General features: G+C 42.1%; 2 protein-coding genes across 7 annotated transcripts in view; one reads left to right on the forward strand and one right to left on the reverse strand.

Moving 5' to 3' along the window:
• LRIT1 (leucine rich repeat, Ig-like and transmembrane domains 1) overlaps window positions 1–21,980 on the forward strand; it is a 129,107-nt gene that overhangs the window by 78,149 nt on the left and 28,978 nt on the right. The gene's annotated exons all lie outside the window — the stretch shown is intronic.
• RGR (retinal G protein coupled receptor) lies at window positions 1,275–20,970 on the reverse strand. The gene is made up of 7 exons (XM_038181615.2): window positions 20,729–20,970; window positions 17,534–17,690; window positions 15,953–16,074; window positions 8,452–8,605; window positions 7,828–7,945; window positions 6,196–6,309; window positions 1,275–5,279 (listed from the first exon to the last, which is right to left on the reverse strand). Exons 1-7 carry the CDS (start codon window positions 20,805–20,807, stop codon window positions 5,136–5,138), a joined length of 888 nt encoding a protein of 295 aa, XP_038037543.1. The 5' UTR covers window positions 20,808–20,970; the 3' UTR covers window positions 1,275–5,135.

Genomic DNA, 21,980 nt, shown 5'->3' on the forward strand with positions numbered 1-21,980 from the left:
AATCCTTACTGAAAACAAGTCGCAGAGAAGTGGCTCAATATGGTGCCAAAGGACAGGCAGGATATGAGGCAAAAATACTCTTTTCAGTTTTATAGTCTAAGATAGTTTTCCTTCATATGTGGATGCCACTTTTGGGGGTAAGCTTATGTGTAGTCCTGTGGACTATCTGCCAGGAACTGGATGTGTTGTACATCTGTGCCAAGTGTATCAACATGGAGTCTCTTTGTAAATAACTCAGTTAATCGGTTCACTGTCTTGTCTGTAAGATTTTTTGTTAGCCATTTCAAGAGAGATGAGACCTTCCCAATGAGAAGAAAGCTGCTCTCTGGGGAATACAACATTTGATCTGTGCTTGGCGTGTGCCATATAACGAGGTATCTAGGACATGTTGCCACTCAACGTGTTGCTGGGTCAGAAGCTTAAGTATTGTGTGCCAGTTAGCTTTGTGGTTAGAACCGACTCTAAATAGCGAGAGAGTTGACAAATACTGTCATCAAAGCATTGATTTTTATCTCCCTCTCTTTTTTTTTTTTTTTAGCAACACTTCCTTTCCCATCTGTAATTAATAGCAACCTTAAACTTATGCTTGTGCAGATGCTTCAGCACAACAGCCTCTCATCTACTCGTGGAGCTGCCTGTGTTTGAATGATGGCTTGTTCTCTCTTTTAGGGAGAGAAATCAAGAAAGCTGCTGTAGCACCTCCTTGTGTAGTTCAGTGGTACAAATCTTGGGGCAAGTGGGCACAAATCACTGAACACCATGAAGGAAAAAAATTATCTCACTGTTCACCAAGAAAATTCAGGCTTTTGCAGCAGTTAGAGCCTCCAACCGTTATCTACCAAAATACGGTTTGTTTTCACTATTAAGATCTAAAGCACATTGAAAATACAGCACTCCTTCTGTTAGGACTTGAAGCTTTGTCCTCTGCTTCCAAATACATGATTTTCTCTGCTGGCTTTAAAGTATAAGTGAACTATTGCTTTCACTACTTCAGTCCTTTTTTATTTAAAACAAACAAAAAAACAACCAAAACTCTCCTGCATCTTCTGAAATAAAGAAATTTTGTAGCCAAGCAAAGTGCTTTCAGTCAGCCCCAGCTGTCCTCTGCTGACAGATCTACAATCTGATGTCACATTCTGAACCAAACCTGTTTTGAGAAATTTCATACATGGCTCGCACAGGGAAAAAAATATCCTCCCTGTGGAAATTCAATGCTGTTAAAGTGTTGAAAACAAGCACAACACCAACAATAAAAAACAAACTTGTCTTGCATGTACAATTTTAATTGTATTCATAATCATTCAAACTTGTCTCTTACTGAGTTCAATAAAAAGCACCTTATGATTACTTATGGTTATCCTGTCTATGGTAGCTCATACAGAACCTCAATTATAAACTTTTGATGAATCATCTTGAGCTGTGAGAATGAATACAGTGCTGATGGTACCAATTATTTTTGGATTTTAACTCCAAAATGCAGACTCAGTATCACATGCAGGGGTGTGAGCCTCCACTCAGCCATCCCTATGGGTGAAACATGAGCAGAAACTTGTGAGTAACACTTGCCATCATCTTATCCTAAGAATCTTACACTGCATGTTTTGTCTCCACATCTCAACTGGTTAAACCAAACCAATTGTTACTGCCTTCAATCCCTACTTAGGGATTTGGCAATGCTTTTTCTTCCACATGACAAAACCAGCTCACTTTGCTGTTTCATGCTAAAGCAATTCAAAGTAGTATGATGGTAGACTGGGAACAGTGGAAATTCTTCACCTGACCCAATTCCTAAACCTGTTTGTAATGCCTCAATCAGATGTATGAGAGGTGCTAGGAAATACACATCAGAACCTCTATAGAGCACATGAAGAACATGCACTGCAAAAACCTCAACTCCCTTTTATTAACTTGTAGAGTGTTTGTAGGTGTGGGCAGCACAGGAAAGTGGAGTCAGCAAGACCTTGATTTGCAGTGTTGTTGAGGACACGGTTACTTCATTTGGAGTTGTGGGTGTTTAATGGCCTTGAAAACAGGACTGCAAGAGATGCTGTCTAAAGTGTGAGGCGTTTCTGTGCTGAAAGAAAACCTGACGAATTTATGCTGGTTTTGTGTCTAGCAGTAAGAAGGAAAAAATACCTTCTGTTTCTTCTTTAGAAGTCTGTTTCTGATTAGTGTATCAAAACATTCACTTCTCTGACACAAAGGAGAAAAATTAGCAGAATTAGACTGTCAGTAATAGGGATAGAAGGGTGGTTTGGTAATATTGGGTGTAATGCTACAGGCCACTGTGTTAAGAGTGGTTGGACACTGAACCAAATAATTGAATGCTAAGAAGAGGCATGCTTTCCTCTTTTGTTGAGATCATGGAAAAATTTCCAAACTATCCCCAACACAGGACTGTGGTAGCTACCTAAGTAGCTACCTAAGTGCTACCTAATTCTTTTTAAAAATGGGTGGGTTATGGCCACTCTCATTTCTTAGTGACAGGTCTGGTATTAATAATATTCAAGTTACTTGTTCTAGCTTAAACTGAGTTGCTGAATGCATCCAAGGGTCATGCTTTTCTTTTTCGTTCTTCTGTTATTATTTTGGATGATCGGCTGGATATTTGTATGGGAATGGTTTGTATGACCCCTGGGCTGTACTTTGGTTAGGATAATATAAATCCTGTGTCTAGCCATCTGGGGCTCTCCAGTTGGTGAAAACATGATGGGATTTTTGTATGCATCAGCACACGGTACTTGAGCTGTGGAACTTTGTTGTGACAGGTTTTCTCGGGATGGCAGCGGTTACTTATTGGCAGGATCTGGGTGACCACAGGGCCAGAGGGCACCTGGCCAGTGCTGCTGTGGTGAAGGCTGGCTGTGGTAGGGATAACTGCATTATTAACTGAAAATGTATTGGGCTTCTCAATGCTTGCTGTCAGACGCTTTCCTGAAAGAAACACACCACACTTGTTGGTGCACTTGTTAGTGATTGTCAGCCAGTTCTGCTTAATGCTGGTATTTTAATGTTGAGAACTAATTAGAGCTAGAAGAGGATTTTTGGCTTGGTGCCCAGTTCCTGGAAACTTTTTTTTATTTTATTTTATTTATTTATTTATTTATTTATTTATTTTGTGAGAGAGGGTCAGATTATCTATATGATAACTGATCTGTGAACAACCTCCTTTCTTCTACTCTTTGGTAGGAGTCAGCTCCTCACCAGCTACATCTCCTAAGCCAGCCCTCTCCCCCACCTCACCCATCAGGTAGAAGCTTCTCCTCATGTTTGATCATCCCCAGGGCACTTTTCTAGCTTTTCTATACCCTCTGCGAACCAAAATGCCCCAAACCTTGTATCCTATTCAATAAGTCTGAGCATAGTGGCTTTCCTGTGGTGTGGGGATGTGTCCTCTTTTGTTTCCTATTTCTTTTTGGCAGTTCTTAGCGTTCTGCTGGGATTTGTCAATAGGGTCACAGTGACAAGTGAACTGATGATTTTAAGGCCTGTACAGGTCTCTTTCCAAACCATCCCCATGGTTTCTTTCTGAATCACAGATTCAGAGTCTGTCTGTAGATGCTATAGATACATACTTAAAAATAACTTCTGTGCCTGTACGCATTATTTTGCACTTATCAGTACAAATATTGTCCTCTGCTTAATATTATGTGTGCTTAAGCTGTCAGCTAAGACTTGCATTTTAAGATGTGACTATTCTGAATAATTTTGTCACAACACTATTCTCTGCTCTGTCAGGTAGTTTGTGACAAGACAGAACCTCAGAAGTCCCAAAACACATCTCTGAATGGGATCCTGCTAGTAACTTGCAACAAAATGACATATATTTCCTATCTTTAGCTAAGAGGGGAACATTTCTTCTATCCATTGATTTTTAGCGTCTGGGATTGCACCACCTTCTCTTTTGTAACCCGTACACAACTGGTTTTCCATCCAAAACGTTGGAAAACATGACAGGGACAGATCAGCTTTTTCTTTGGCTAGCTTTAAAAGCTTTTACACTGTTGGTATTCAGAAATGAACCATATGAGCCATGTAAGAATTGATTAGGTGTGGCTTTTTTATACACAATCTCTCATTTTGTCATGCACATATTCTTTGCAAGTGGTTTGTTCTAAGACAAATCTTGCAGTAACAGGCAATGCCAACTGACAGCTTTCCTTCCTGTATGCAATGTGAGCAACATGAGCAAATACAAACATTTAAAATGGACGTTATTGGTAGTTTAAATATATATTAATTCTGATCATTGTAAAATAAATGGCTTTTTAATTGTTTAGACTCCTTTGTCACAACTGACTCAATGATTGCTCTCACTCATATAGAGCCCAGGGGAATTTAATAGCAGATGTGAAGTTAATTTTTATTCCTAGAACATTTTTAGAACAGAATCTCAGACCAGATCTCCCTTTAGTTTTTGTTCAGTGACTGATAAAAATATGAATGCTTCAATGATGGACTGTGAGCTTGTTGATTGTCCTGGTAAGCAGCAGCTGCAAAATATGATGGAGTTTATTGTGTGACTAAGCTGAATGTCACACACTAATTCACCTGAATGGGAGCCAAGCTAATATTTTTTATTGGGGTAAAATACCCACTGAAGTGTTTTGATGGAATTAGGATGGCAGATTTGTTGTGGAAATTTGGGAACTCCCATTTTGGGTACGTTGAAAATGCAGTGTTCACATGGATGAGCTATTTAAACAGATGTGGTGTAATTCTGGATACTCCTTTAATCTTTTAGTAATCCAGACATTACCATACGGACAAACTGCACAGACTGATTTGGGGAGGCTTCACTGGATAAATGAATACCCTACTTCAGTTAATTTGCTGAGCTCTTATGCTGTTCTATCAGGGGAAAAAAAAAGCGCTTTCCAGCATACAGTTTATTTGCAATGACATACAAAATGAACTGATGGCAACCAACACAGGCTTAAGGCAGCTTGTTTGACAAGCAGCTTGTGATGGTTTCGGCAGTTATCCATGGGGCTTTCTTCCATTGCTGTAGCCAATGCACGGCATTTCCAATGTGGAACCACCTTGGCATGTACATATCAGAACGCACGCGGGTTCCTCTACCATGTTGCTCTCAGCGATGTACCTGCGTCAATTTGGCTTAGTGCTGTAATGGGTTATTTAGCTTTGTTATCAACCTCTGCTTTCTCAATCTTCTGTCCTGTGAGGAACTGCCATATTCCTCCTCTGTAGTTCTCGTTGCCCAGGGCATATACAAAGGCATCCACCATTGGCACCGTCTTGGCAATAACGGCAGGGATCTGTTAGGAGACACGATATTTATTAACAGGGAATGTACTGGGGAGCCGATGGGCTGATTTCATCCCAGGCTGTTTCCATCTGTCAGACAAATACCTTTCTCTGATGCTGCCCCTGGAGGGATGAGAGGTAAAAGTAATTTTGGTAATTTGAGCCCCTTAACCTAAATGGAAGGACATTGCCCCAGGAAAGGACAGTCTCTGGGAGAGAGAAGTTAGGCCAGCATCGCCTGAAACCAGGAGATTTCAGCCAAGAGTGAATACCCATGTGTGCTTAGGAGGAGTAAAAGGTACGCCATAGACACCTGACGGATACATGGGCTAGTATTGCTAATATGTTTTATGTGGGATTCGAAGTACAGCAATGTGGTTAGTGAGCTGAAACTGGACTGATGAATGAAAGCTGAAAGGTCCCTTGTGATATTAGTGAGTCCCAGAGGCAGCCTCAGAGTCAATACTTGGAGGAAACAAAAGGGGGAGGGGGGGGGGGGGGAAGGAAGCACCATAATCTTAAGAATGATCAGTTGCAGCTTCCCTTAGGAGAGAAAAGAATTATATTTTAAAAAGTCTCTTCAAAACTAAAAATTTTAAGCTGATATTTGACTCTGGGAAGAACACAAAAAGCTTCTACAAATCATGAAGAAGTGTAGGCAACAGTTCTCTGACTGATGAAGGAAAAAAAACAACTTCCTAAAATGTAGTTTGATCAAAACACTAATCATAATGCCAATTATATCATTGTGCTTAGTTGTTTTGCCTTGAAATGGTAGACTAATTGAAGTCTTTGTGCAAACAATCTACTTGTAACATGTTTTAACAAGTGAAACTATTAGTGTTCAAGTTAGTATTGCTTCCTGGGAGTGGAGAGAAGAAAGTGAGAAGAATGCCATTTGAATTCCCTCGGGTGGCATAGACATACCATTCGGTACTTTGGTGAAATGAACATCACATTTTCAACTGCTGCATAGAAGCATAAAAGGCAATAGGGACCCCAGCAAATGACCAGCGTCTTCAATGGTAAACCGGTGTTAAACTGGAAAACAAGAGCAACACATTCTTTTGTTTCACAACCACACACTGCAACAAGTGGATGGGACAGACCCTGTGAGACTAGGGCTTGTGTCCAGCAGCAGGAGAGCATCACCAGCAGGACACGCGGTATTGTGGCTGCTTTGCTGCCAGTGTAGGAGGTGTGTGAGTACAGGTCCCCTCGTGCCAAGGGCTGTCTGTGCAGCCAGCCCCCAAACCCTGCCCCTGGTGGGGACTGGGGGAGGCCAGGCATTCCTGCGCCGAGGTGACAAAGCACCTTATGGTTGCTCAGTTAAATCAGGGTAGTGCTAAGCAGTTATTGCTGCTGGGGGGGGAGGGCAGCATGTAAATTTACAGATAAACAGATAAAAATGAATGATGTTTTGTTGACTTCTTAAGAGGGTCTTGCAGACACACAAACATGAAGCCACTGCCACCGCGCACCAGATGGATGTCAGGGAGTCTGTGTCATATTAGGATTCCTGTGCCCTTCATGCTAGGGCCTTACCCATGCTGTTACTGGCCAGCTGTTCCTAAGTATCATGCAAATATTGATGAATAGGGAGGTGATATTTTCAGCCTTACATTTTCTGCATCGTAACTATTCTGCCTCGTAATTAGGCTGCACAACTGCAGCATTATTATAAGAAAAATCACACCATTGCAAAAACTCACCCATAAAAAGGTAATAAACTTATAATAATGAAAACTGTCATTTGTTGGAGAAATATGTAGAGGGCACGTGTATATTCCAGACAACTTCAAACCAGTCTGCCTGCCTGTCTCTTTGCTGTTATAATGTCCCCAGTGAGAACTGACAGTCCTTACTAAGTACAGGGGTTGGGCTGTGCCCATCAGCCATGCGTAGCACCCCAGACTGCACCTAAAGAAACAACTCATATAATCACCACATTACATTCCCATAAAACTGCCACGCCAGAGCAGTTCCTTTGTTTCCAGCTCATAAAGATTTCAGAATTTCCTCAGCCAAGTGTAAACGTGGCACGTTTAGGAAGGCCCTTCTCCCCACAAAGCATATCTATGTTTCCTTCTGCATGGCTTCCTCAGCCGTAAGCTAAGAGCCTGTAGCAAAGGTGGAAATAATGATCCTTTCTGAGCAGAGTTTCTCTAGATATTGGCGTGGTATTAGCACGTACTCTGTATGTCATGTGTTAATTTTGTGAGCAGAACAGGGCTGTTGTTGATGGAGGGGAACCTTTGGGGTCACTACTCCAACTGCCTCCTCCAAGGGGGACTCTTCTCAGCACTGGGGCAGGAGAGATGTGGTTGTCTCCCGCCAAATCTAGAAATCTCTAAGGATGGGGTTTCCTTGAACTTTCTGGGAGGCCCCATGCCCTACTGTGCTACCCCCCAACTTGAAGTACCACTAAGGAGTTAAATAGCCCAGAAGGAGCTGAGCCAAAGCCTCTGGGAATGAAGCTGTGTTTTTGAGGACCTTCTCCCCTCTGGATGCAGTTCTGTTTTAGTAAGGCAGTTGCAGAGGCTGAGGAAGCTTTCTTACCTTATGGTGACCAGTTTTCTTGAACTTCTGGTGAATGGACTGATAGGCTGTCAGCATGATGAAGCCCGGGATTATGAAATTGAAAATGGACAGAGCGAAAAGGAACGTGATATAGTTTCTGGAGAGGGTTAGAAGGGAAGAAAAAAACTTTGTTAATTCCTCCCTAACGCATGTCCATAAACTTGCTGTTTACTTATTCATTCACTTATATTTTTAAAATTGCCAAAACCAATTTTATAAACACGCTTTAGGTTCAGCATTTGCTGAAGGTGGGCCATGCTGTTGCATGTGGGATGGACGGGATTGCAGAAAGTCACAGCAGGTGCTTGATTTCCAAACCCAAGCACCCCTCCTCAGACATCAGGGCTGGACTGCATAAAAAGAGCTGCAAGTCCTAAACCCCCAAAGGTGCAGGTTATAGATGACTAAGGAGGAAGGGAGTAGCAAATACCCGAGTGCCAGCTTCTCCCACAGAGGAAGCTGCCTTTGGCCATCCCTGCATGCTGCCACGTGAGAGGAGGCAGCTTCGGGTTGTGCCCACCTTGTCCCAGCACGGCGCTGGGTGGCAGCTGGGCTCTGCTGTGCCCTGAAACCACCCCCTGGGGGCCCTGCCCCAGCCCTCACCTGTCCCCTTTGCTGTAGTCCAGAGTGCAGCAGGTCCGGAGGGGCTCGTAGTCATACTCCCCCCACCCCAGCAAGGGCATGATGGACCAGAAGGCAGCAAAGAGCCAGGCGAACACCATCATGGAGATGGCCGTGCTCCACTGCAGCTTGCTTCCTGCGGGAGAGAAAAGGGCTTGGGAAGGGGCTCTGCATGCCTGGCACAAAGGCACCGGGTGAAGCTGCCCGGCTCTGTGCGGCCGGGGCAGAGTCCCAGCCTCTGGAATATTAAATGTACTCTGTTCTAAAAACGCTGCTTGTTGATATGTATGTGAATGTACGTGCTCAACCTGACAACAGATCCTGTTCTAAAAATACTGCTGGTGAAATTACTTTGCCCTTAAGATCACTGCTTAGCCTGGAACAGGAAATGAGAAGCTCAGCATCTGTAATTTTTTTTCTAATTTCATAATACAAATGAACACTTGTGCCCATCTTGTCTAGTTCCATAAAGTACCACTGGAATAGGTCAATGAACGAAATGAAAGATTGGAAGCTTTGGACACAGGAAGTATTTCTTCATGGAGGAGGCAGGCAGGCTTCCCTGCTGCTGCAGGACATTTTGTTAGGCACGCTGCCTGCATGCAGAAAGGCCCGGATAATTTTGTTATCGGGGCTGACGTCCATCATTGTGCCTGGGTTGAACAGCCCATGACGCCAGCTGTACCAGCAAGGAGCACAGTGCCTTTGCCCACTACTCCTTTCTAATCAAGTTTCCCATTAGAGAGAAGTAATGATGCAATTTTCACGGAGGCTGGGAAGCAATCTTCTTCTCTGCCCTTGACAGCAGCATCACGCCAGCAGGCCAGGAAGATTCAGACCGGCTCTGACCTTTCTCGGGAAGGTGAGGGCCTGGAGGCAAGGCGGAAGCAGGGGATCAGCCTGGCCACCTGATCGGACGTGGGTGAGAGGGCTGCACGTGCTTAGGACTGGTGATCCTCATAAGGCGGCAGCCCCAGGAAGGACTGCAAACCCTACAGCAGCTATTTTGGGTTGTGCTGTCCTTGCTTGTTTTAAGGAAGGATGATAAAGTAGGTGTCTTAGTGAAAATGCCCCTTTATAGGAATGGTGATTCTACCTCTGTTCTTACTCATATAAGTGGGTCTGATAACCTACTTATAAACTCCAGAGGTTCTTGAAGGAAAAGAGGGGTTTGAATGGCATTAAAGATCAGCTTGGAAAAATTGGTGCAAGTGTTCCAAAACTAGTTCTGAGAAAGAAAGGTGTACATGTTGCAGTTTAAATAGAAAGGAAAAAAATAAAATCCTTTTTATTAAATACTTTGTTTTGATGTGGTAGTTAGTAAAAATCTATTGATGTTTTTAGTCATTTAAGCATTTTTATAATTATTTTTGATGATTAATAACAATTAATACCTGTCTTTTGATTCCTACATAGATGATACACTTTGGCTGTAAAGGTCAATATATAATATATATATATATTATAATTATATATATATATAATTATAATATATTATATATAATATATAATATATAAAGGTCAAATTATATTGACATAATGTGATTACAGATCACGTCCGTTTAAAAAAGGAACAGCTTCTGATTTAGGGGACTAGACATTTGAGTCAAACTTTTGAGAAACTTGTAATTATTCTTAACCTCCCAGTCCAACAAAGCAATGTAGCATTATGTGGCATTCATTCAGAACTACATCCTTCTTAGGTGTATATTCAAACAAGCATGTTAGTGTAACTGATCTCAGTTCCATTTCCATTTGTGTTCTACATAATGGTTCTCGTAGCTTGGCTTTACACAGTTGTAACTGGAAATTCAATCAGGATGCAGCTTATTACATGAGCTCTCGGGTTTGTTTTGTGCTTTACACGTTCTAGCAACTTTCTTAAAGGCATTATCAAGAGCAGCTAAAGTGAAACCTGGGTCTAAAACATGTTTATTTTAAACCAAGTTCATTGCAAAAGTAGCTTTATTGTGTTGGGAATACGATTTTGTAAATGGTAGGCCTTCTTGGTATTCTTTAAAAACCAGCAACAGAACATTATTATTATTTTTTCCCTCAAGAAGTCCTATAAAAAAGTTAATGGCAATTATTTTTCATTGTATCTTGCAGCAGAAACTTTGCTCTCTCTGCACCCCATCCTTTCATTTTGTGGACTATCACAAAGGTCTCAAAATATGATGGGCCCTGACTGAGGCACTGCAGTGCCTCTGGGCTCTAACCACATGGCAGGACCTTGGGGATCTCTGCTTTGAAGGAAAAGATCTTTGCACTGACAAAATTTGCCCTCGGCTGCTTGGACAGTGTTGGTGGTGCACTTAAGGCAGCTTGGGGGTGTCTACACCGCTAGATGGTGAATGATCCTGCTGCATGCATGCGTGTGCTGGGTACCTGGTGGAAATTTTACCTTCCCCGCTGCCACCTTGCACAGAATCACAGGGGAAGCTCTTGCTCCACCAGCTCCTGCCACCTCTGGCATCGGTCGTGGTGCCCAGTCTCTGGGTGCCATGTCTTTCTTCTGGCCCCAAGTGCCCCCTGCCAGAGTGCATGTGGGCAACAAGAAAGTTGTGACGTCTCTTTCTGAAATGTCTTTTAAATATTTTCTATCAAGAGGGGCTTTAAAGAGGATTTCTGTGTTTATTTTTTCTATATTTTAAAACACCCATACTCTGGCTGGCTGTGTCCTGTCTTGGTAGCTAAAACTGTGTGGACTTACAATTAAACAACCTCAATATTGTTTTAAGTTTTTAGAGTGTGCTTTGCTTGGGAGCTCATGAACTACTACTTTCAGAGCAAGAATGGTGAAATTTCTGCACTCTGTTCACATGGCAAAAATGGCCTCTGAGAGGGCCGGCAGCGAGAGCACATCGAGAGCAGTCTGGTTGCTCTTGTTCAGAGCAGGCCATTGCTTTACCTTAAATGCCTTTTGTGGCCTGATAAAATTTAGCATAATAGGCATGTAGGTCCTAATTCAGTTAAATGTGTATATATGGAGTTCAGCATATGCTTAAAGATATAATTCTTAATTAGGGCTCAGTGCTAGCAGTCTGGTCCCATTAAGGCTAATCGCTCTTGTGCTTTGGATTTCTCTCCTTGAAAAGCAAGAGGAAAGTTTCTCTTTTCCGTGCAGAGAAATATTAACAGGGGTTTTAAATGTCTTCTGTAAGATTGCTTTGGAACAGAAAGTGCTCTTATAAACAAAATGGAATTGTTAAAAGATTACTAAAGTTGTAATGGTAAAAGCTTAAATTTTAGAAAGTGCTAGATAGAGCGTCGAACCTTAATACTTTTGATTATTCTGCCTGGTCTTTAGTGATATAATCATGAACTATTTCTCCATCTGTAGTCTGTGGGGACATTTATGAATTTAGATTTTTGGAAGATTTATAAATTGGCCAAACATTAAGCTGATTTTCACAGAAAGAGCAAAAAATACATCTCTGATACAGTGGCTACCTTTCAACTAGATTTCAGACTGATGTTCAAAAGGAATTTCTCAAACAAAAGGTCAACAGGATTTTCTAAGATGGAGGGGAAAAAACCTTTTCTTTGTTCTTGCAAATGATTCCCTTGTAATAGCTGAAATATTCCAGAACAATACAGCTTGTGCCAGAATTCAAGCATGGCATGTATCACTTAAAATCAGGCAAATTTCTCAAAGACAAAAATATCTGAAACAGTCTTAGAAGGAAAAGATTTATCAGTCATAAATGAGACAGATGTCAGTACCTGCTTCATCTGCACTGCAAAAAGCGCCAGGGACTGTTGCTCACAAGTATTCATTTGTTGTAGGAATAAGCAAGCTGCACTGCATAATGGCTTCTTTTGTGCATATTATTAGAAAAAGCTCTTTAAAATAACTTAGTAAAGGGATTTTTTTACTTTTTTTTTTTTTTTTCTTTTTTTTTTTTTTCTGTGATTCTCCATGACTATAAAGCAGTCTTGGCAGTTATCTTCTGCTTCAGTGAAAATGCAAGACCCGTATAAACACTGGCATTTTGTCTGGCAAAACTGATGCAGGTGCAAGTCTAGATGAAGAAAGTGTGACAGGGTGGCTGCAGCAAGTGTGACAGGAGGTAAGGGCTTGCTCCTAATCCAACAGAGCTGACAGCTGCAATTGAAGCAAATGACAGTTTGCTAATCTTTGAATACTTGCTATCACAACCTAGATTTCTCTGGATGTTCAGAATTAGATAAAAGCCTGCTGCAATCCTACTTCTTGTAATTGCATGCTGCTGCAAAATCCCTCTTGTCTTTTCTTTTGTAATATTGAAAAAAGTACTGACTTAAACCACTTCAGGTTTTCCATTTCCCCCTAATTCTGAAATGCAAATGTAAAAATTGTCAAGATTTTTTTCCTTTTCTTTCCTTTTAAAACTGCAACCATTTGCAGTGGCAATGAAAGGAAGAAACTGCCTGGGATCCTTCCCACCCCCTCCAACTTGCTGACTCAGCTGCTGCTCTCTTGCCAAACAAACTCTGTGCTGGACTGAAATGGCTTCACCAGAGACATGACTGAAGTTCAGACCCTTCAGACTGCCCTGACTTTTCCCCTTTAATTGCCTACATTAATTAAATCTTCAGAGATTTTTGTAGCCCTCCTTGCTGTAAAAGTAGTATCTCATAGTCCTTTAGAAGAAAATTATTTGCTTGACCAGTAACTTGGAAAAAGGACGGGCCTGCTTTCAGGCTACCTGTCTTATAAAATGCAGATGCTGCTGTTCTGGTTATGAACATACTTTGGTGTGAGAGAACCCAAATGGGATTACATCCAATTTTTAGCTGTTTTCTCTGTACTGGTTGGATATTAAAATAAGATTTCTTAATATGTTATATGTATCTAATATTTTAACTTAATAAATAGCCCTTTTAAACCAACCCCCCCTTTAGGGGATGAAAAGAGAGTTGCCCAGCATTGTTGCCTAGGAGGAGAGAGGACATATCCAAATGTCTCGAAACTCTAACTTCTCTCTCATATCTGATGGTCATATTGTTTTCTTCCATGTTGCAATTGATACCAACCTGGTTTCTGATGAATGAGCATGTGGTTATCTATAGACCCCATGGTCTGTCACTGACTTCCAAATTAATGCACCAAATTGTACCACCTTCCAAATTAAAAAAAACTTGCTTAAATTTCTGGACATTGGTGAGCAGATTTATGTTATAAGAATCCAGAATGGTTGAAAAGTCCTTTTTTTTTTTTTTTTTTTTTTTTTTTTTCTCATCATCATAGTAATCTCTCACATTCTCATCAGCTCATTCTTCCTCAGAAATATGGATTTTTGATATTTGAGTGTCAGGCTGAGGAATGCCACAACAGAGGCTTTCTTGGAAACTCTTAGGACATAATAAAAACATTAGGGATGATGTAAGTGAGTGTGAGAAGAGAAACAGTTCCCAGAATGAAGATAAAAGATTGATAGCTTTGTTTTTTCCGGAAAAGAGGTTTTGTGTCTTCTGTACAGGCATGCTGCTCACACCAGTGTCAACAAGAGTTTCATGTATGGATCGAGAAGATGGTATAGCCTGCAGGCTTGGTATATCAGATCTATGCAATGTGATTTTATCTTTCTCACAACCAGCGTGTGCCGGTTGGAACTGGGAACTGGATGGATTTACTGGAATAGCCACAGAGCATGAGATTTGAAACCACCTGTTCTTGTTTTGCCTTTTTTGTTCAAATCATCCAGTAATAGCAGCTATGTTTGGTCTGCAGTAAATAACAATTTGAGCAAAGTGAAGAAGTTTGTGCCCTCAGGATGTGTCTGCCTGTGCTCTTAATGTACTCTGCTCTTGGCTGGAGGAATGCGTGACACAAAAGCATTAAAGGCAATGTTGCAGAGAGTAAAATGTCTTTCCAAAGACATGCTTATTTTTCAGGCTTGCTCTCTTATACAATACAGATGCTATTCTTCTAGCTCCAAACATATTTCAGTGTCCAAAGGGTGTTGGTATGGATGTAGTTTACCGGCTGCGTTATTTGGGGCCTTTGTCTGGACATGAAGAAAAGCCATTTCCTTGCCTGAGCTGAATTCTTGACAAAAATTGCAGAACAAGAAGTTGGCAACCTCTCTGCCCTCTGCGATTATCAGATAAAACACGTTTGCTGTGAGTTCTAGGTGTGTTTTACCACTCACTGCTTTAATCAAATATGGAGGCCATGCCTTAAAGGCTGCATGAATACTAAAGGTGGATGGTATTGAAGCACTGCAGCTCAGCAGCTTATTTCCTGGCCAACTTTTACACTTTTATTTAGGAAATATTCTGTGAAGTAGTCTGAGCATCTTGTGCACTAGCACAAGAAAAGGAGAACTGCATTTGTGTTTCAGCACTGCCAAAGGAACACAATGGCTTCAGGAATGGTGTGGTCAGGTGGGGTGCTCCAGGCTTCTCAGTCCTCTGGAAAGGATCAAGCAGTAGCAGAAAATGTGAAAGCTGCCAGTTGCAGCTCAGCACCCTAATTCAGCAGAAATTTGCACTTGTGTTACATGAAAGTTACACAAATCCAGTACTGCCACAGTTGGGATGTAGCTCTGTGACACAAGACAGTGCCTGGCTATCTCCATAAATCCATATATTTGACATTCCTGTAAATCCCTATTTCTCACCTAACTCAAAATGATGTTTTCGTAAGTCCACAAAACAAGGCAAATTTATTTTCCTGTGTCAGCCTCACAGTGTAATATTAGATTTCCATTAACTGCAGCTAGGGCATCAGAGCTAGTTAACAACTGAATTGTTAAGAAAAACAAAAAACATCCTTCACTAACAGAAGAAAAATAACATCTACCTTCTGTTATCAGTACTTAAAAATATCTCTGCCACTGTTATTGAAATTTGCAGGTAATTCGTTCTTTGCTTAGGAACGGATGTACTGAGTTTCAGCCTCTGCAAGGGGGCCTGGAATATAGCAAAGCCCCCAGAACAGCTCGTGCCCCAAAGTGCCTGTGTGTTGCTCAGTGGGGCTACTGCGCTCTGTGTGCCCCTTCGTTCCTCTGTAGAAGTGCTTCGCTGTGGGCTCTGTTCCAGCTGCTGAATCTGCAGGGGCAGCTCTGTGGCTACACCAAAATTATCTGTGATTAGTAACCTATGTGTGGGCACAGAGCTCTGGCTGGTACGCAGCAGGATGTTGGATGGAGGCCCAAGGTGCACAGATTTTCCTTCAGCATGAGATGCTGGATTTTGTTTAGGATACCCTACTGATTACTTATGGAAAAGGTGAAAGCGTGGCAAGAGGGGCAGGATTTGGATGTGATCTAGAAGAGCAAGTATCTCCTGAAGGTGGTTGGTTAGTGCCCCGTGTATGGGAACGGGTCCCTTGGAGAGAGGGTTTATTTATCTTAGACACTAGAGAGAGCAAATGTAAACATACATATAAGATACACAGAAAATAAATATCTGCTTGTTTGGATTCTCTAAAATCGAAACAAGCTGCTATCTAACATGCTGTGGGTAAGGATGCTAGGTAAATGATAACCCTTACTTGTACAGTAGTGATGATACCGGTCCCAGGCAACGGCAGCACTGGAGCTAATGCTGGCGAGTGCTGTCAAGAAGCCCTGGAATCCATGAATTTGACAGCCGTCAGAGCCGTAGGGCCAGTACCTGTCAACAAACAAGCAGCCTGTTAAGAAAATTACAGAAATGAACAAAGGCATATTTGGAAATTGCGTTAGTGGAGAGGGGAAAACTGATAGCTGGTGCACGTGCTTTCCAAGTCTGAGAAACGTTGTGAAGGACATTACCGAGGTCAGTTTTAGGTGTCTGCCAATATTTATCTTTCTGCAGTGCCTGATATACTACCACAGCTATTTTTACTCTGACTGTGGAGAAGAAACTATGACCCTGCATTTATGTGTTGGAAAGCTATTTTTTTTAAATTTGAAAGTTACATTTTATCCAGTTATCCATATCTGCAAAATTTGCCCCTGGGGGAGTAGCCAACTGGTCAACATGTGAAGGTAAGTGCTCACCGCTTGATACAGAAGAAAAGCTCACAACAATTAAAACCACTCCAGATAGCAAGTCTGAGGCTTCCACATATTTTTGCAGACACAGAATGAAAAGGAACACGAGGTGGTCTCACATAGCAGGCATCTTCTGGCGTGTACCTTCAATATCCTGGTCACTCATAGCTTTTTTTCTCTCTGCCTTCATCTAACCTGACTCTTATGCTTATAAAGCTGTCAGTGAGTTGGAAATCTTCAGCAATCTCTTTTCTCACGTCTTCACAACACCGGGATAATTCGTTTGGAGATTACCTCTGCAAGTCCCTTTGAAAAGGAGATAGCTGACTTTGGAGACTGGGAAACTTCTGCTCCCATTTTTTTAAAAAAGGGCCTGGAAGGGTTAAAACCAAGCTCACTTTGATGTATTGACCTCAGCTTTTCAGCTTCAGTTCAGGAAAGGCATCTTCACTAACTTTAGAGTGACTTAAGTGCCTGAAAGGAGAACAAGCTGTACACGCGGTAAACCAGCTTTGAATAAGGCCTCACTGAAGTGTATTGTTGACTTGTTAATTGGCAAAAATGTTTTCATATCCATTAAAAGGCAAGTAAATTGTCAAAATTCTTGAAATGTTTTTGTGTTCTCTATTAAAGATATTTCCAGAGTTTAAAAATATGCTAGTTAAGTGGAACTATTCATCATCTGGTTTATAGGGTGTATGTTTCTAATAGTTTGCTTATGATTTGTGTGTTGTAATTACGCACTGAAATGCTTGATATTGGTTCTGCCCTGTAATTAAATGACTGACGTGAGAAAGTGTGGAAAATAAAATGTGTCATAACTGAATTGAACTCCCTGCACACAGATCTGCATTTTTCTTTTCCACAAACTTCTAAGATAAGAGCGTTAATGGGAAAGTTCATTAAAAAACCTGAAAGGCTTGCAGATAAATTTGGGGTCAGTCTGGAGGTTTAGTCATGTAAATGTACAACTACTGCATTAGTCAACTACTTTCTACTGTAACTACTGGTAAAGCTCTGGTTAAATGGCTAAGCTGCAAACTTTTCTGTGGTTCTTCTGAGTATCCTTTAGGAAAAAAAAAATAAAAAATGCATACCTTAGGAAGCTGGAAAAGGCAGCGATGAATGCATTGATGCAAATCCCGCAGTCAGCCAGGGCAATGCTGAGAACCAGCAGATTGCTGGGTGTTCGGAGCTCTTTGATTTTCCGGAATGAAATAATTGTCAACCCATTCAGACAGAAACCAAGCAGGGCTGAAAAACAAAAGTGTATGGCATGATTCAACTGGAAATGGAAAATATCTACAATGCTGCTGCTGTTTTCTTTAATGAGAACAATAATTACCGTGAACACTTATGCACAGGAAACATAGCTGTGGTGCTCACAGTCTGCACGCAAGTTACGAAGACTTTCAGGAGAGCAGTCATAGGTGCCAGCTGAAACCAATGCTTCAAACTGCATCAGGGATGTGGCCACTCATGCAGAGCAGAAATGGTTTAATTTTATTTGTACTTCTGCATTTTGTGTTAATGGAGAAACCTGACTGCCAGGCTCCGTTCAAGGACCCCTGGGTCAGAGCGAGGGAGCTGCAGAGGCAGCTTCAGGGGGGCCCACAGCCAGCACACGCTGCTGGCACACATGTCTGCGGGCCTGTTTATGGGAGAGAAATGGGTCGTGTTTAATATCGGTTGTAACACGCTTTTGTGTTTAAGCACAGAAATCCCTCAGCCATCTTACAGTCAGCCTGCCTCCCTTTGGGCTTCTGCCTAAGGTTAACCTAGACAGAGCTTGAATCACACCAGCTCAATCTTATTACTGCCCTTCGTCAATAGACTATACATGGAAAGGGAAGGAATAATCTAATTATAAAAGCAGTCCCTGATAGATTTTAAAAAAATAAGTTAATGCTAGTTGTCAGAGAGGAGCATTCAAGCAACCCCAGCTATTCACTCAGAGCTGTGCCACCCTGAACCCCATCCTTCACTGCTTTAAACTCAAGCTTTGTCCTTTGATGTCCTTTTCAAGATGACCTGAATTATTATGGCTCTGACGAGGCTCTGACTCAACATCCCATCTCTAAGTCTCAGTTCGATGACAGGCAGTATGTCTTTTTCTTTGTGGTCTTCTTGGAAGGAGAAATGATGTAGTGCAGAAAAAATCCATATCCCCTAATTCTGTAAAGCACTGTTGTTACTTGCTCTCATTGTCTTAATTCTGTAGTTACATAAGATGGATAATTTTGTATAGTCAGAAATCCTGCTCCTACTTTAATTACGTTAATGGCTGATGGCATAACCATAGTAACAGCTGATGTGTGTCTTTCATTACACAACAGATAACAAAATATTTCCAGGAGAAATATTTGGAGCCATTTGAGGTCAGCTGTTCTCATCCCTTCCCTGCCAGCTTACCTCCCACCTGCAGGGTAAAACTGCTGCCAACTCTCCCCAGTGCTGTCAGGCCTTTAGGAGAGGTATGTTGTGGCCATATTTAGAGTAAAGCTGAAAAGTTATTACTATATTAATTTTTTCTCTCTTTTCCCCTCTTTTTGAAGTTTCAGGCTTTAGCACACTCTGCCTTCTTAAAGGCTAGCAGGAGTGTACAAATAGAGAACTTACTAACTTATAGCTTTGAATTTTAATTTTAAAACAGCCAATGTTTGACACTTTTATAGTTAGTAAAAGTGAATGCAAAGTTTTCCTCTTCCCCAGCACTTTTTTGCAAACTGCACTCACAAGCTGCAGGGAAAAAAAAAAAAAAAAAAAAAAAAAAGGAGACCTTCATTGCTTTTCTCTCAGAGTCTCTGAGAAGGTGAATTAATCTTTAATTATCTGGTTTGATCTTCTAAGTCAGATAGCAAAGATAAAGTATTACTGGCAATCCACCGGGCATGTTCAGCCTAAAACCCTACAGAAAATACCGAGCAGTCAGATTGCCCCTAGTGCTTAGTAAAATGTAAATGTGCTGGGCCATTCCTAGCTGTAAGTGAAGCTTGCCAGCAGGTACTGTGCCTGGGCTTCAATGGGTGCGGGCCTCCAGCCCGTGGGTGGGCAGGTGAGGGCCGGCAGGGCTGTGGGACCAGCACCGGCCGTTCCCCAGCAGGAGCCCAGCTGCGTGCCTCCACCAGCACATGCCAGAGTCCTTGTTCTGCTGCTTCCCACTCCTCAGTACTGAAGGGCAAGTTCACACTGGGAACCGCCAGGCCCTGCAGATGGCTTGATGGCTGCTGGCCAGGTTTAGCCCTGAGCTCTCTGTTTAGGCAGCAGCTGGCCCCTGGGCCAGGAGTAGAAGCTTCTTCTTCTCTCTCCCTCTTCTAAGGAAGAGTTTCTGGCACAGCTGTTGCAGGTTTCCTTTGCAGGCAGATGTGATGCTGCGTCCCAGCTGAGCTCGTCTGCAAGGAGAGGGCGAGCATCCTTCCTTCTCCTGTGCTCCAAATCCATGGGGTGAGCTGGTGAGCATTTACCCCCTTCTGCTAGTGCTTCTTGCTCCTAATCCTCTGCTGTTCAGCCCCATGATCCCTGCACCCCAGCTGGGCAGCGCAGGGATACAGGGATGAGGCCCAAGCCCCGACTGGGATGCAGCTCAGAAGGGAGGCCAGTGACTGACACCGATGTATTCCAGGCTACAAGCATGTCCTTCCCTAGCGCAGTACATACAAATTCCCAATTTTGTTTGTCTCACAACAAAGTGGCACTTATTAAGAAAAGCCTGTGCTGGCTAAATTAAATGAATACTGTCTCCTACCTCAAATTTTATTTCTTAATGCTGTGAAAGCTTTTGAACCTCATGCGCCTGTACTTCTGTTTGTTACTTTTACCCAGCAGCCATTAATTTCAGTGCTAGCAATGCAATTTGGATGTATGCTAACAGTTAACAAGCTATTTTGGATCTATCATCTTTGATTATAAAATGGCCATCACAGCCAACAAAACAAGCAGCCTGGTTTTATTGAAGGATCATGAGTCATTTCAACATCCTTCCCTGGGGAAGCTGAAATTGCCTTTAAAAGTCGTCAGCAAATTCTCGCATCCCAAATTCTCTATAAGAAAGCTAAGTAGCAAGTCCTTCCCTGCCATAGGGCAGCTCCGGATGCGGAGCAGATCTTCACTGCCAACAGCTTGCAGCCCACCAGAGGAACTGGTGCTGTAGCCGCAGTAACCACCAAAGGTCTGGGTCAGCATACCACAAATGCTGCTGCTTGCTTCAGTTCCCCCCCCCACTGCTGCCACACCAGGAATAGTAGAGGCAAAAATCCTTTTTTTTTTTTGCTGAGGTCCTAAACCAAGCTTACCTTCTACCAGTAGGGCAGTGCCGATGGCAAACACTTCTAGTTCAGTGAAGCCTTCAGGGAGAGGGTATGCAGTGACCATACTTGAGATAAAAATGCCAGCAGATTTAACCTCTGCCCTCTGTTACAGCCGTGGGGCTGCCTTTTCCCTGGATCCCTCTTCTTCCACTAGCCCAAGGCTTCTTAAAGGAGTAGCTCACGTGCAGACACATGCTCATTATTATATAAAAGCTTTGGGGTTTTTACTCCCACCAGTACAATCCCTGCAAGAATGTCATTAATGATGGGACTAGCATCAACCCATACCCCTCCTTCCCCTGCAAATCGTATTTCAGACACCAGCAAAATGAAAGCATTCATTGCAATTACAACAAGTTCTTTGTAGAGACAAGATTAAGAAGCCTGTCCAGTTAATTCTGCAACACTGAAAAAGAATTAAAGGTTGTGGAACGAAAGAAACATGTAATATATAATTGGGGAGTGACCTGAAAAACAAAGGGGCACTCATTGAATTGGTAATTAGGGGAAAAGTATGAACTGTGAATTTCTGAGGCATATAGGTGACCTCTCACCCCTTTTTTTTAGAAAATGGGCAGCGTATTTTTCTGGCAATGACTATTCTGTACATTAACATCTCTTCTCTTAGTAGCTGAGGCTCAAATTAAGGTGAACACTGGCACAGCCTGACTAAAGGCAAACACTGACTGCTTTTGGGTCACAGACATACAAGGACATGTGTGAGTTGCCCAGTGGTGAGTGCTTGAAGAAATTACCTTACTGGCCTTTTGGAGATGTTTGAGGATCGGCACCCTGGTGTAGGCAGGCTCTGGAGTGTGTGCAGCTTGTCCAGACTCCATGTCCTTACCTGCCAGCACACTTGTTCCCCTGCCCCAAGCAACCCACACAACTGATCTGTGGGGAGCACAGGCCTTTACCATATCCCAGCAGAGTCAACAATTTTCCTTTTGTTTCTTGTCGTACTGATCGATTAGCTCTTGGGGAATTTGCATGCTTGTATACTGCAGAGTGGAAGTCAGCTGCTTTCAGAGTCTAAGTGAAACAGATGGATTTTTTCTTTACCATGACACAACAAATGACACAACTCTTTGTGTCGTTTTCAGTGCCTGTCCATTTAAAGTGAGCAACTTGTTCTTCTCAAATTTTAACCTACATTTTGAGTAGCAAAAACTATAACTGTTGAATATATATATATATTAATTTAAAGTCACTTTACTCCATTCTTTTTAGTGCATTT

The sequence above is a fragment of the Anas platyrhynchos genome, chromosome 6 (genome assembly GCF_047663525.1).
Source record: "Anas platyrhynchos isolate ZD024472 breed Pekin duck chromosome 6, IASCAAS_PekinDuck_T2T, whole genome shotgun sequence".
In the NCBI taxonomy this organism is placed as follows: Eukaryota; Metazoa; Chordata; class Aves; order Anseriformes; family Anatidae; genus Anas; species Anas platyrhynchos.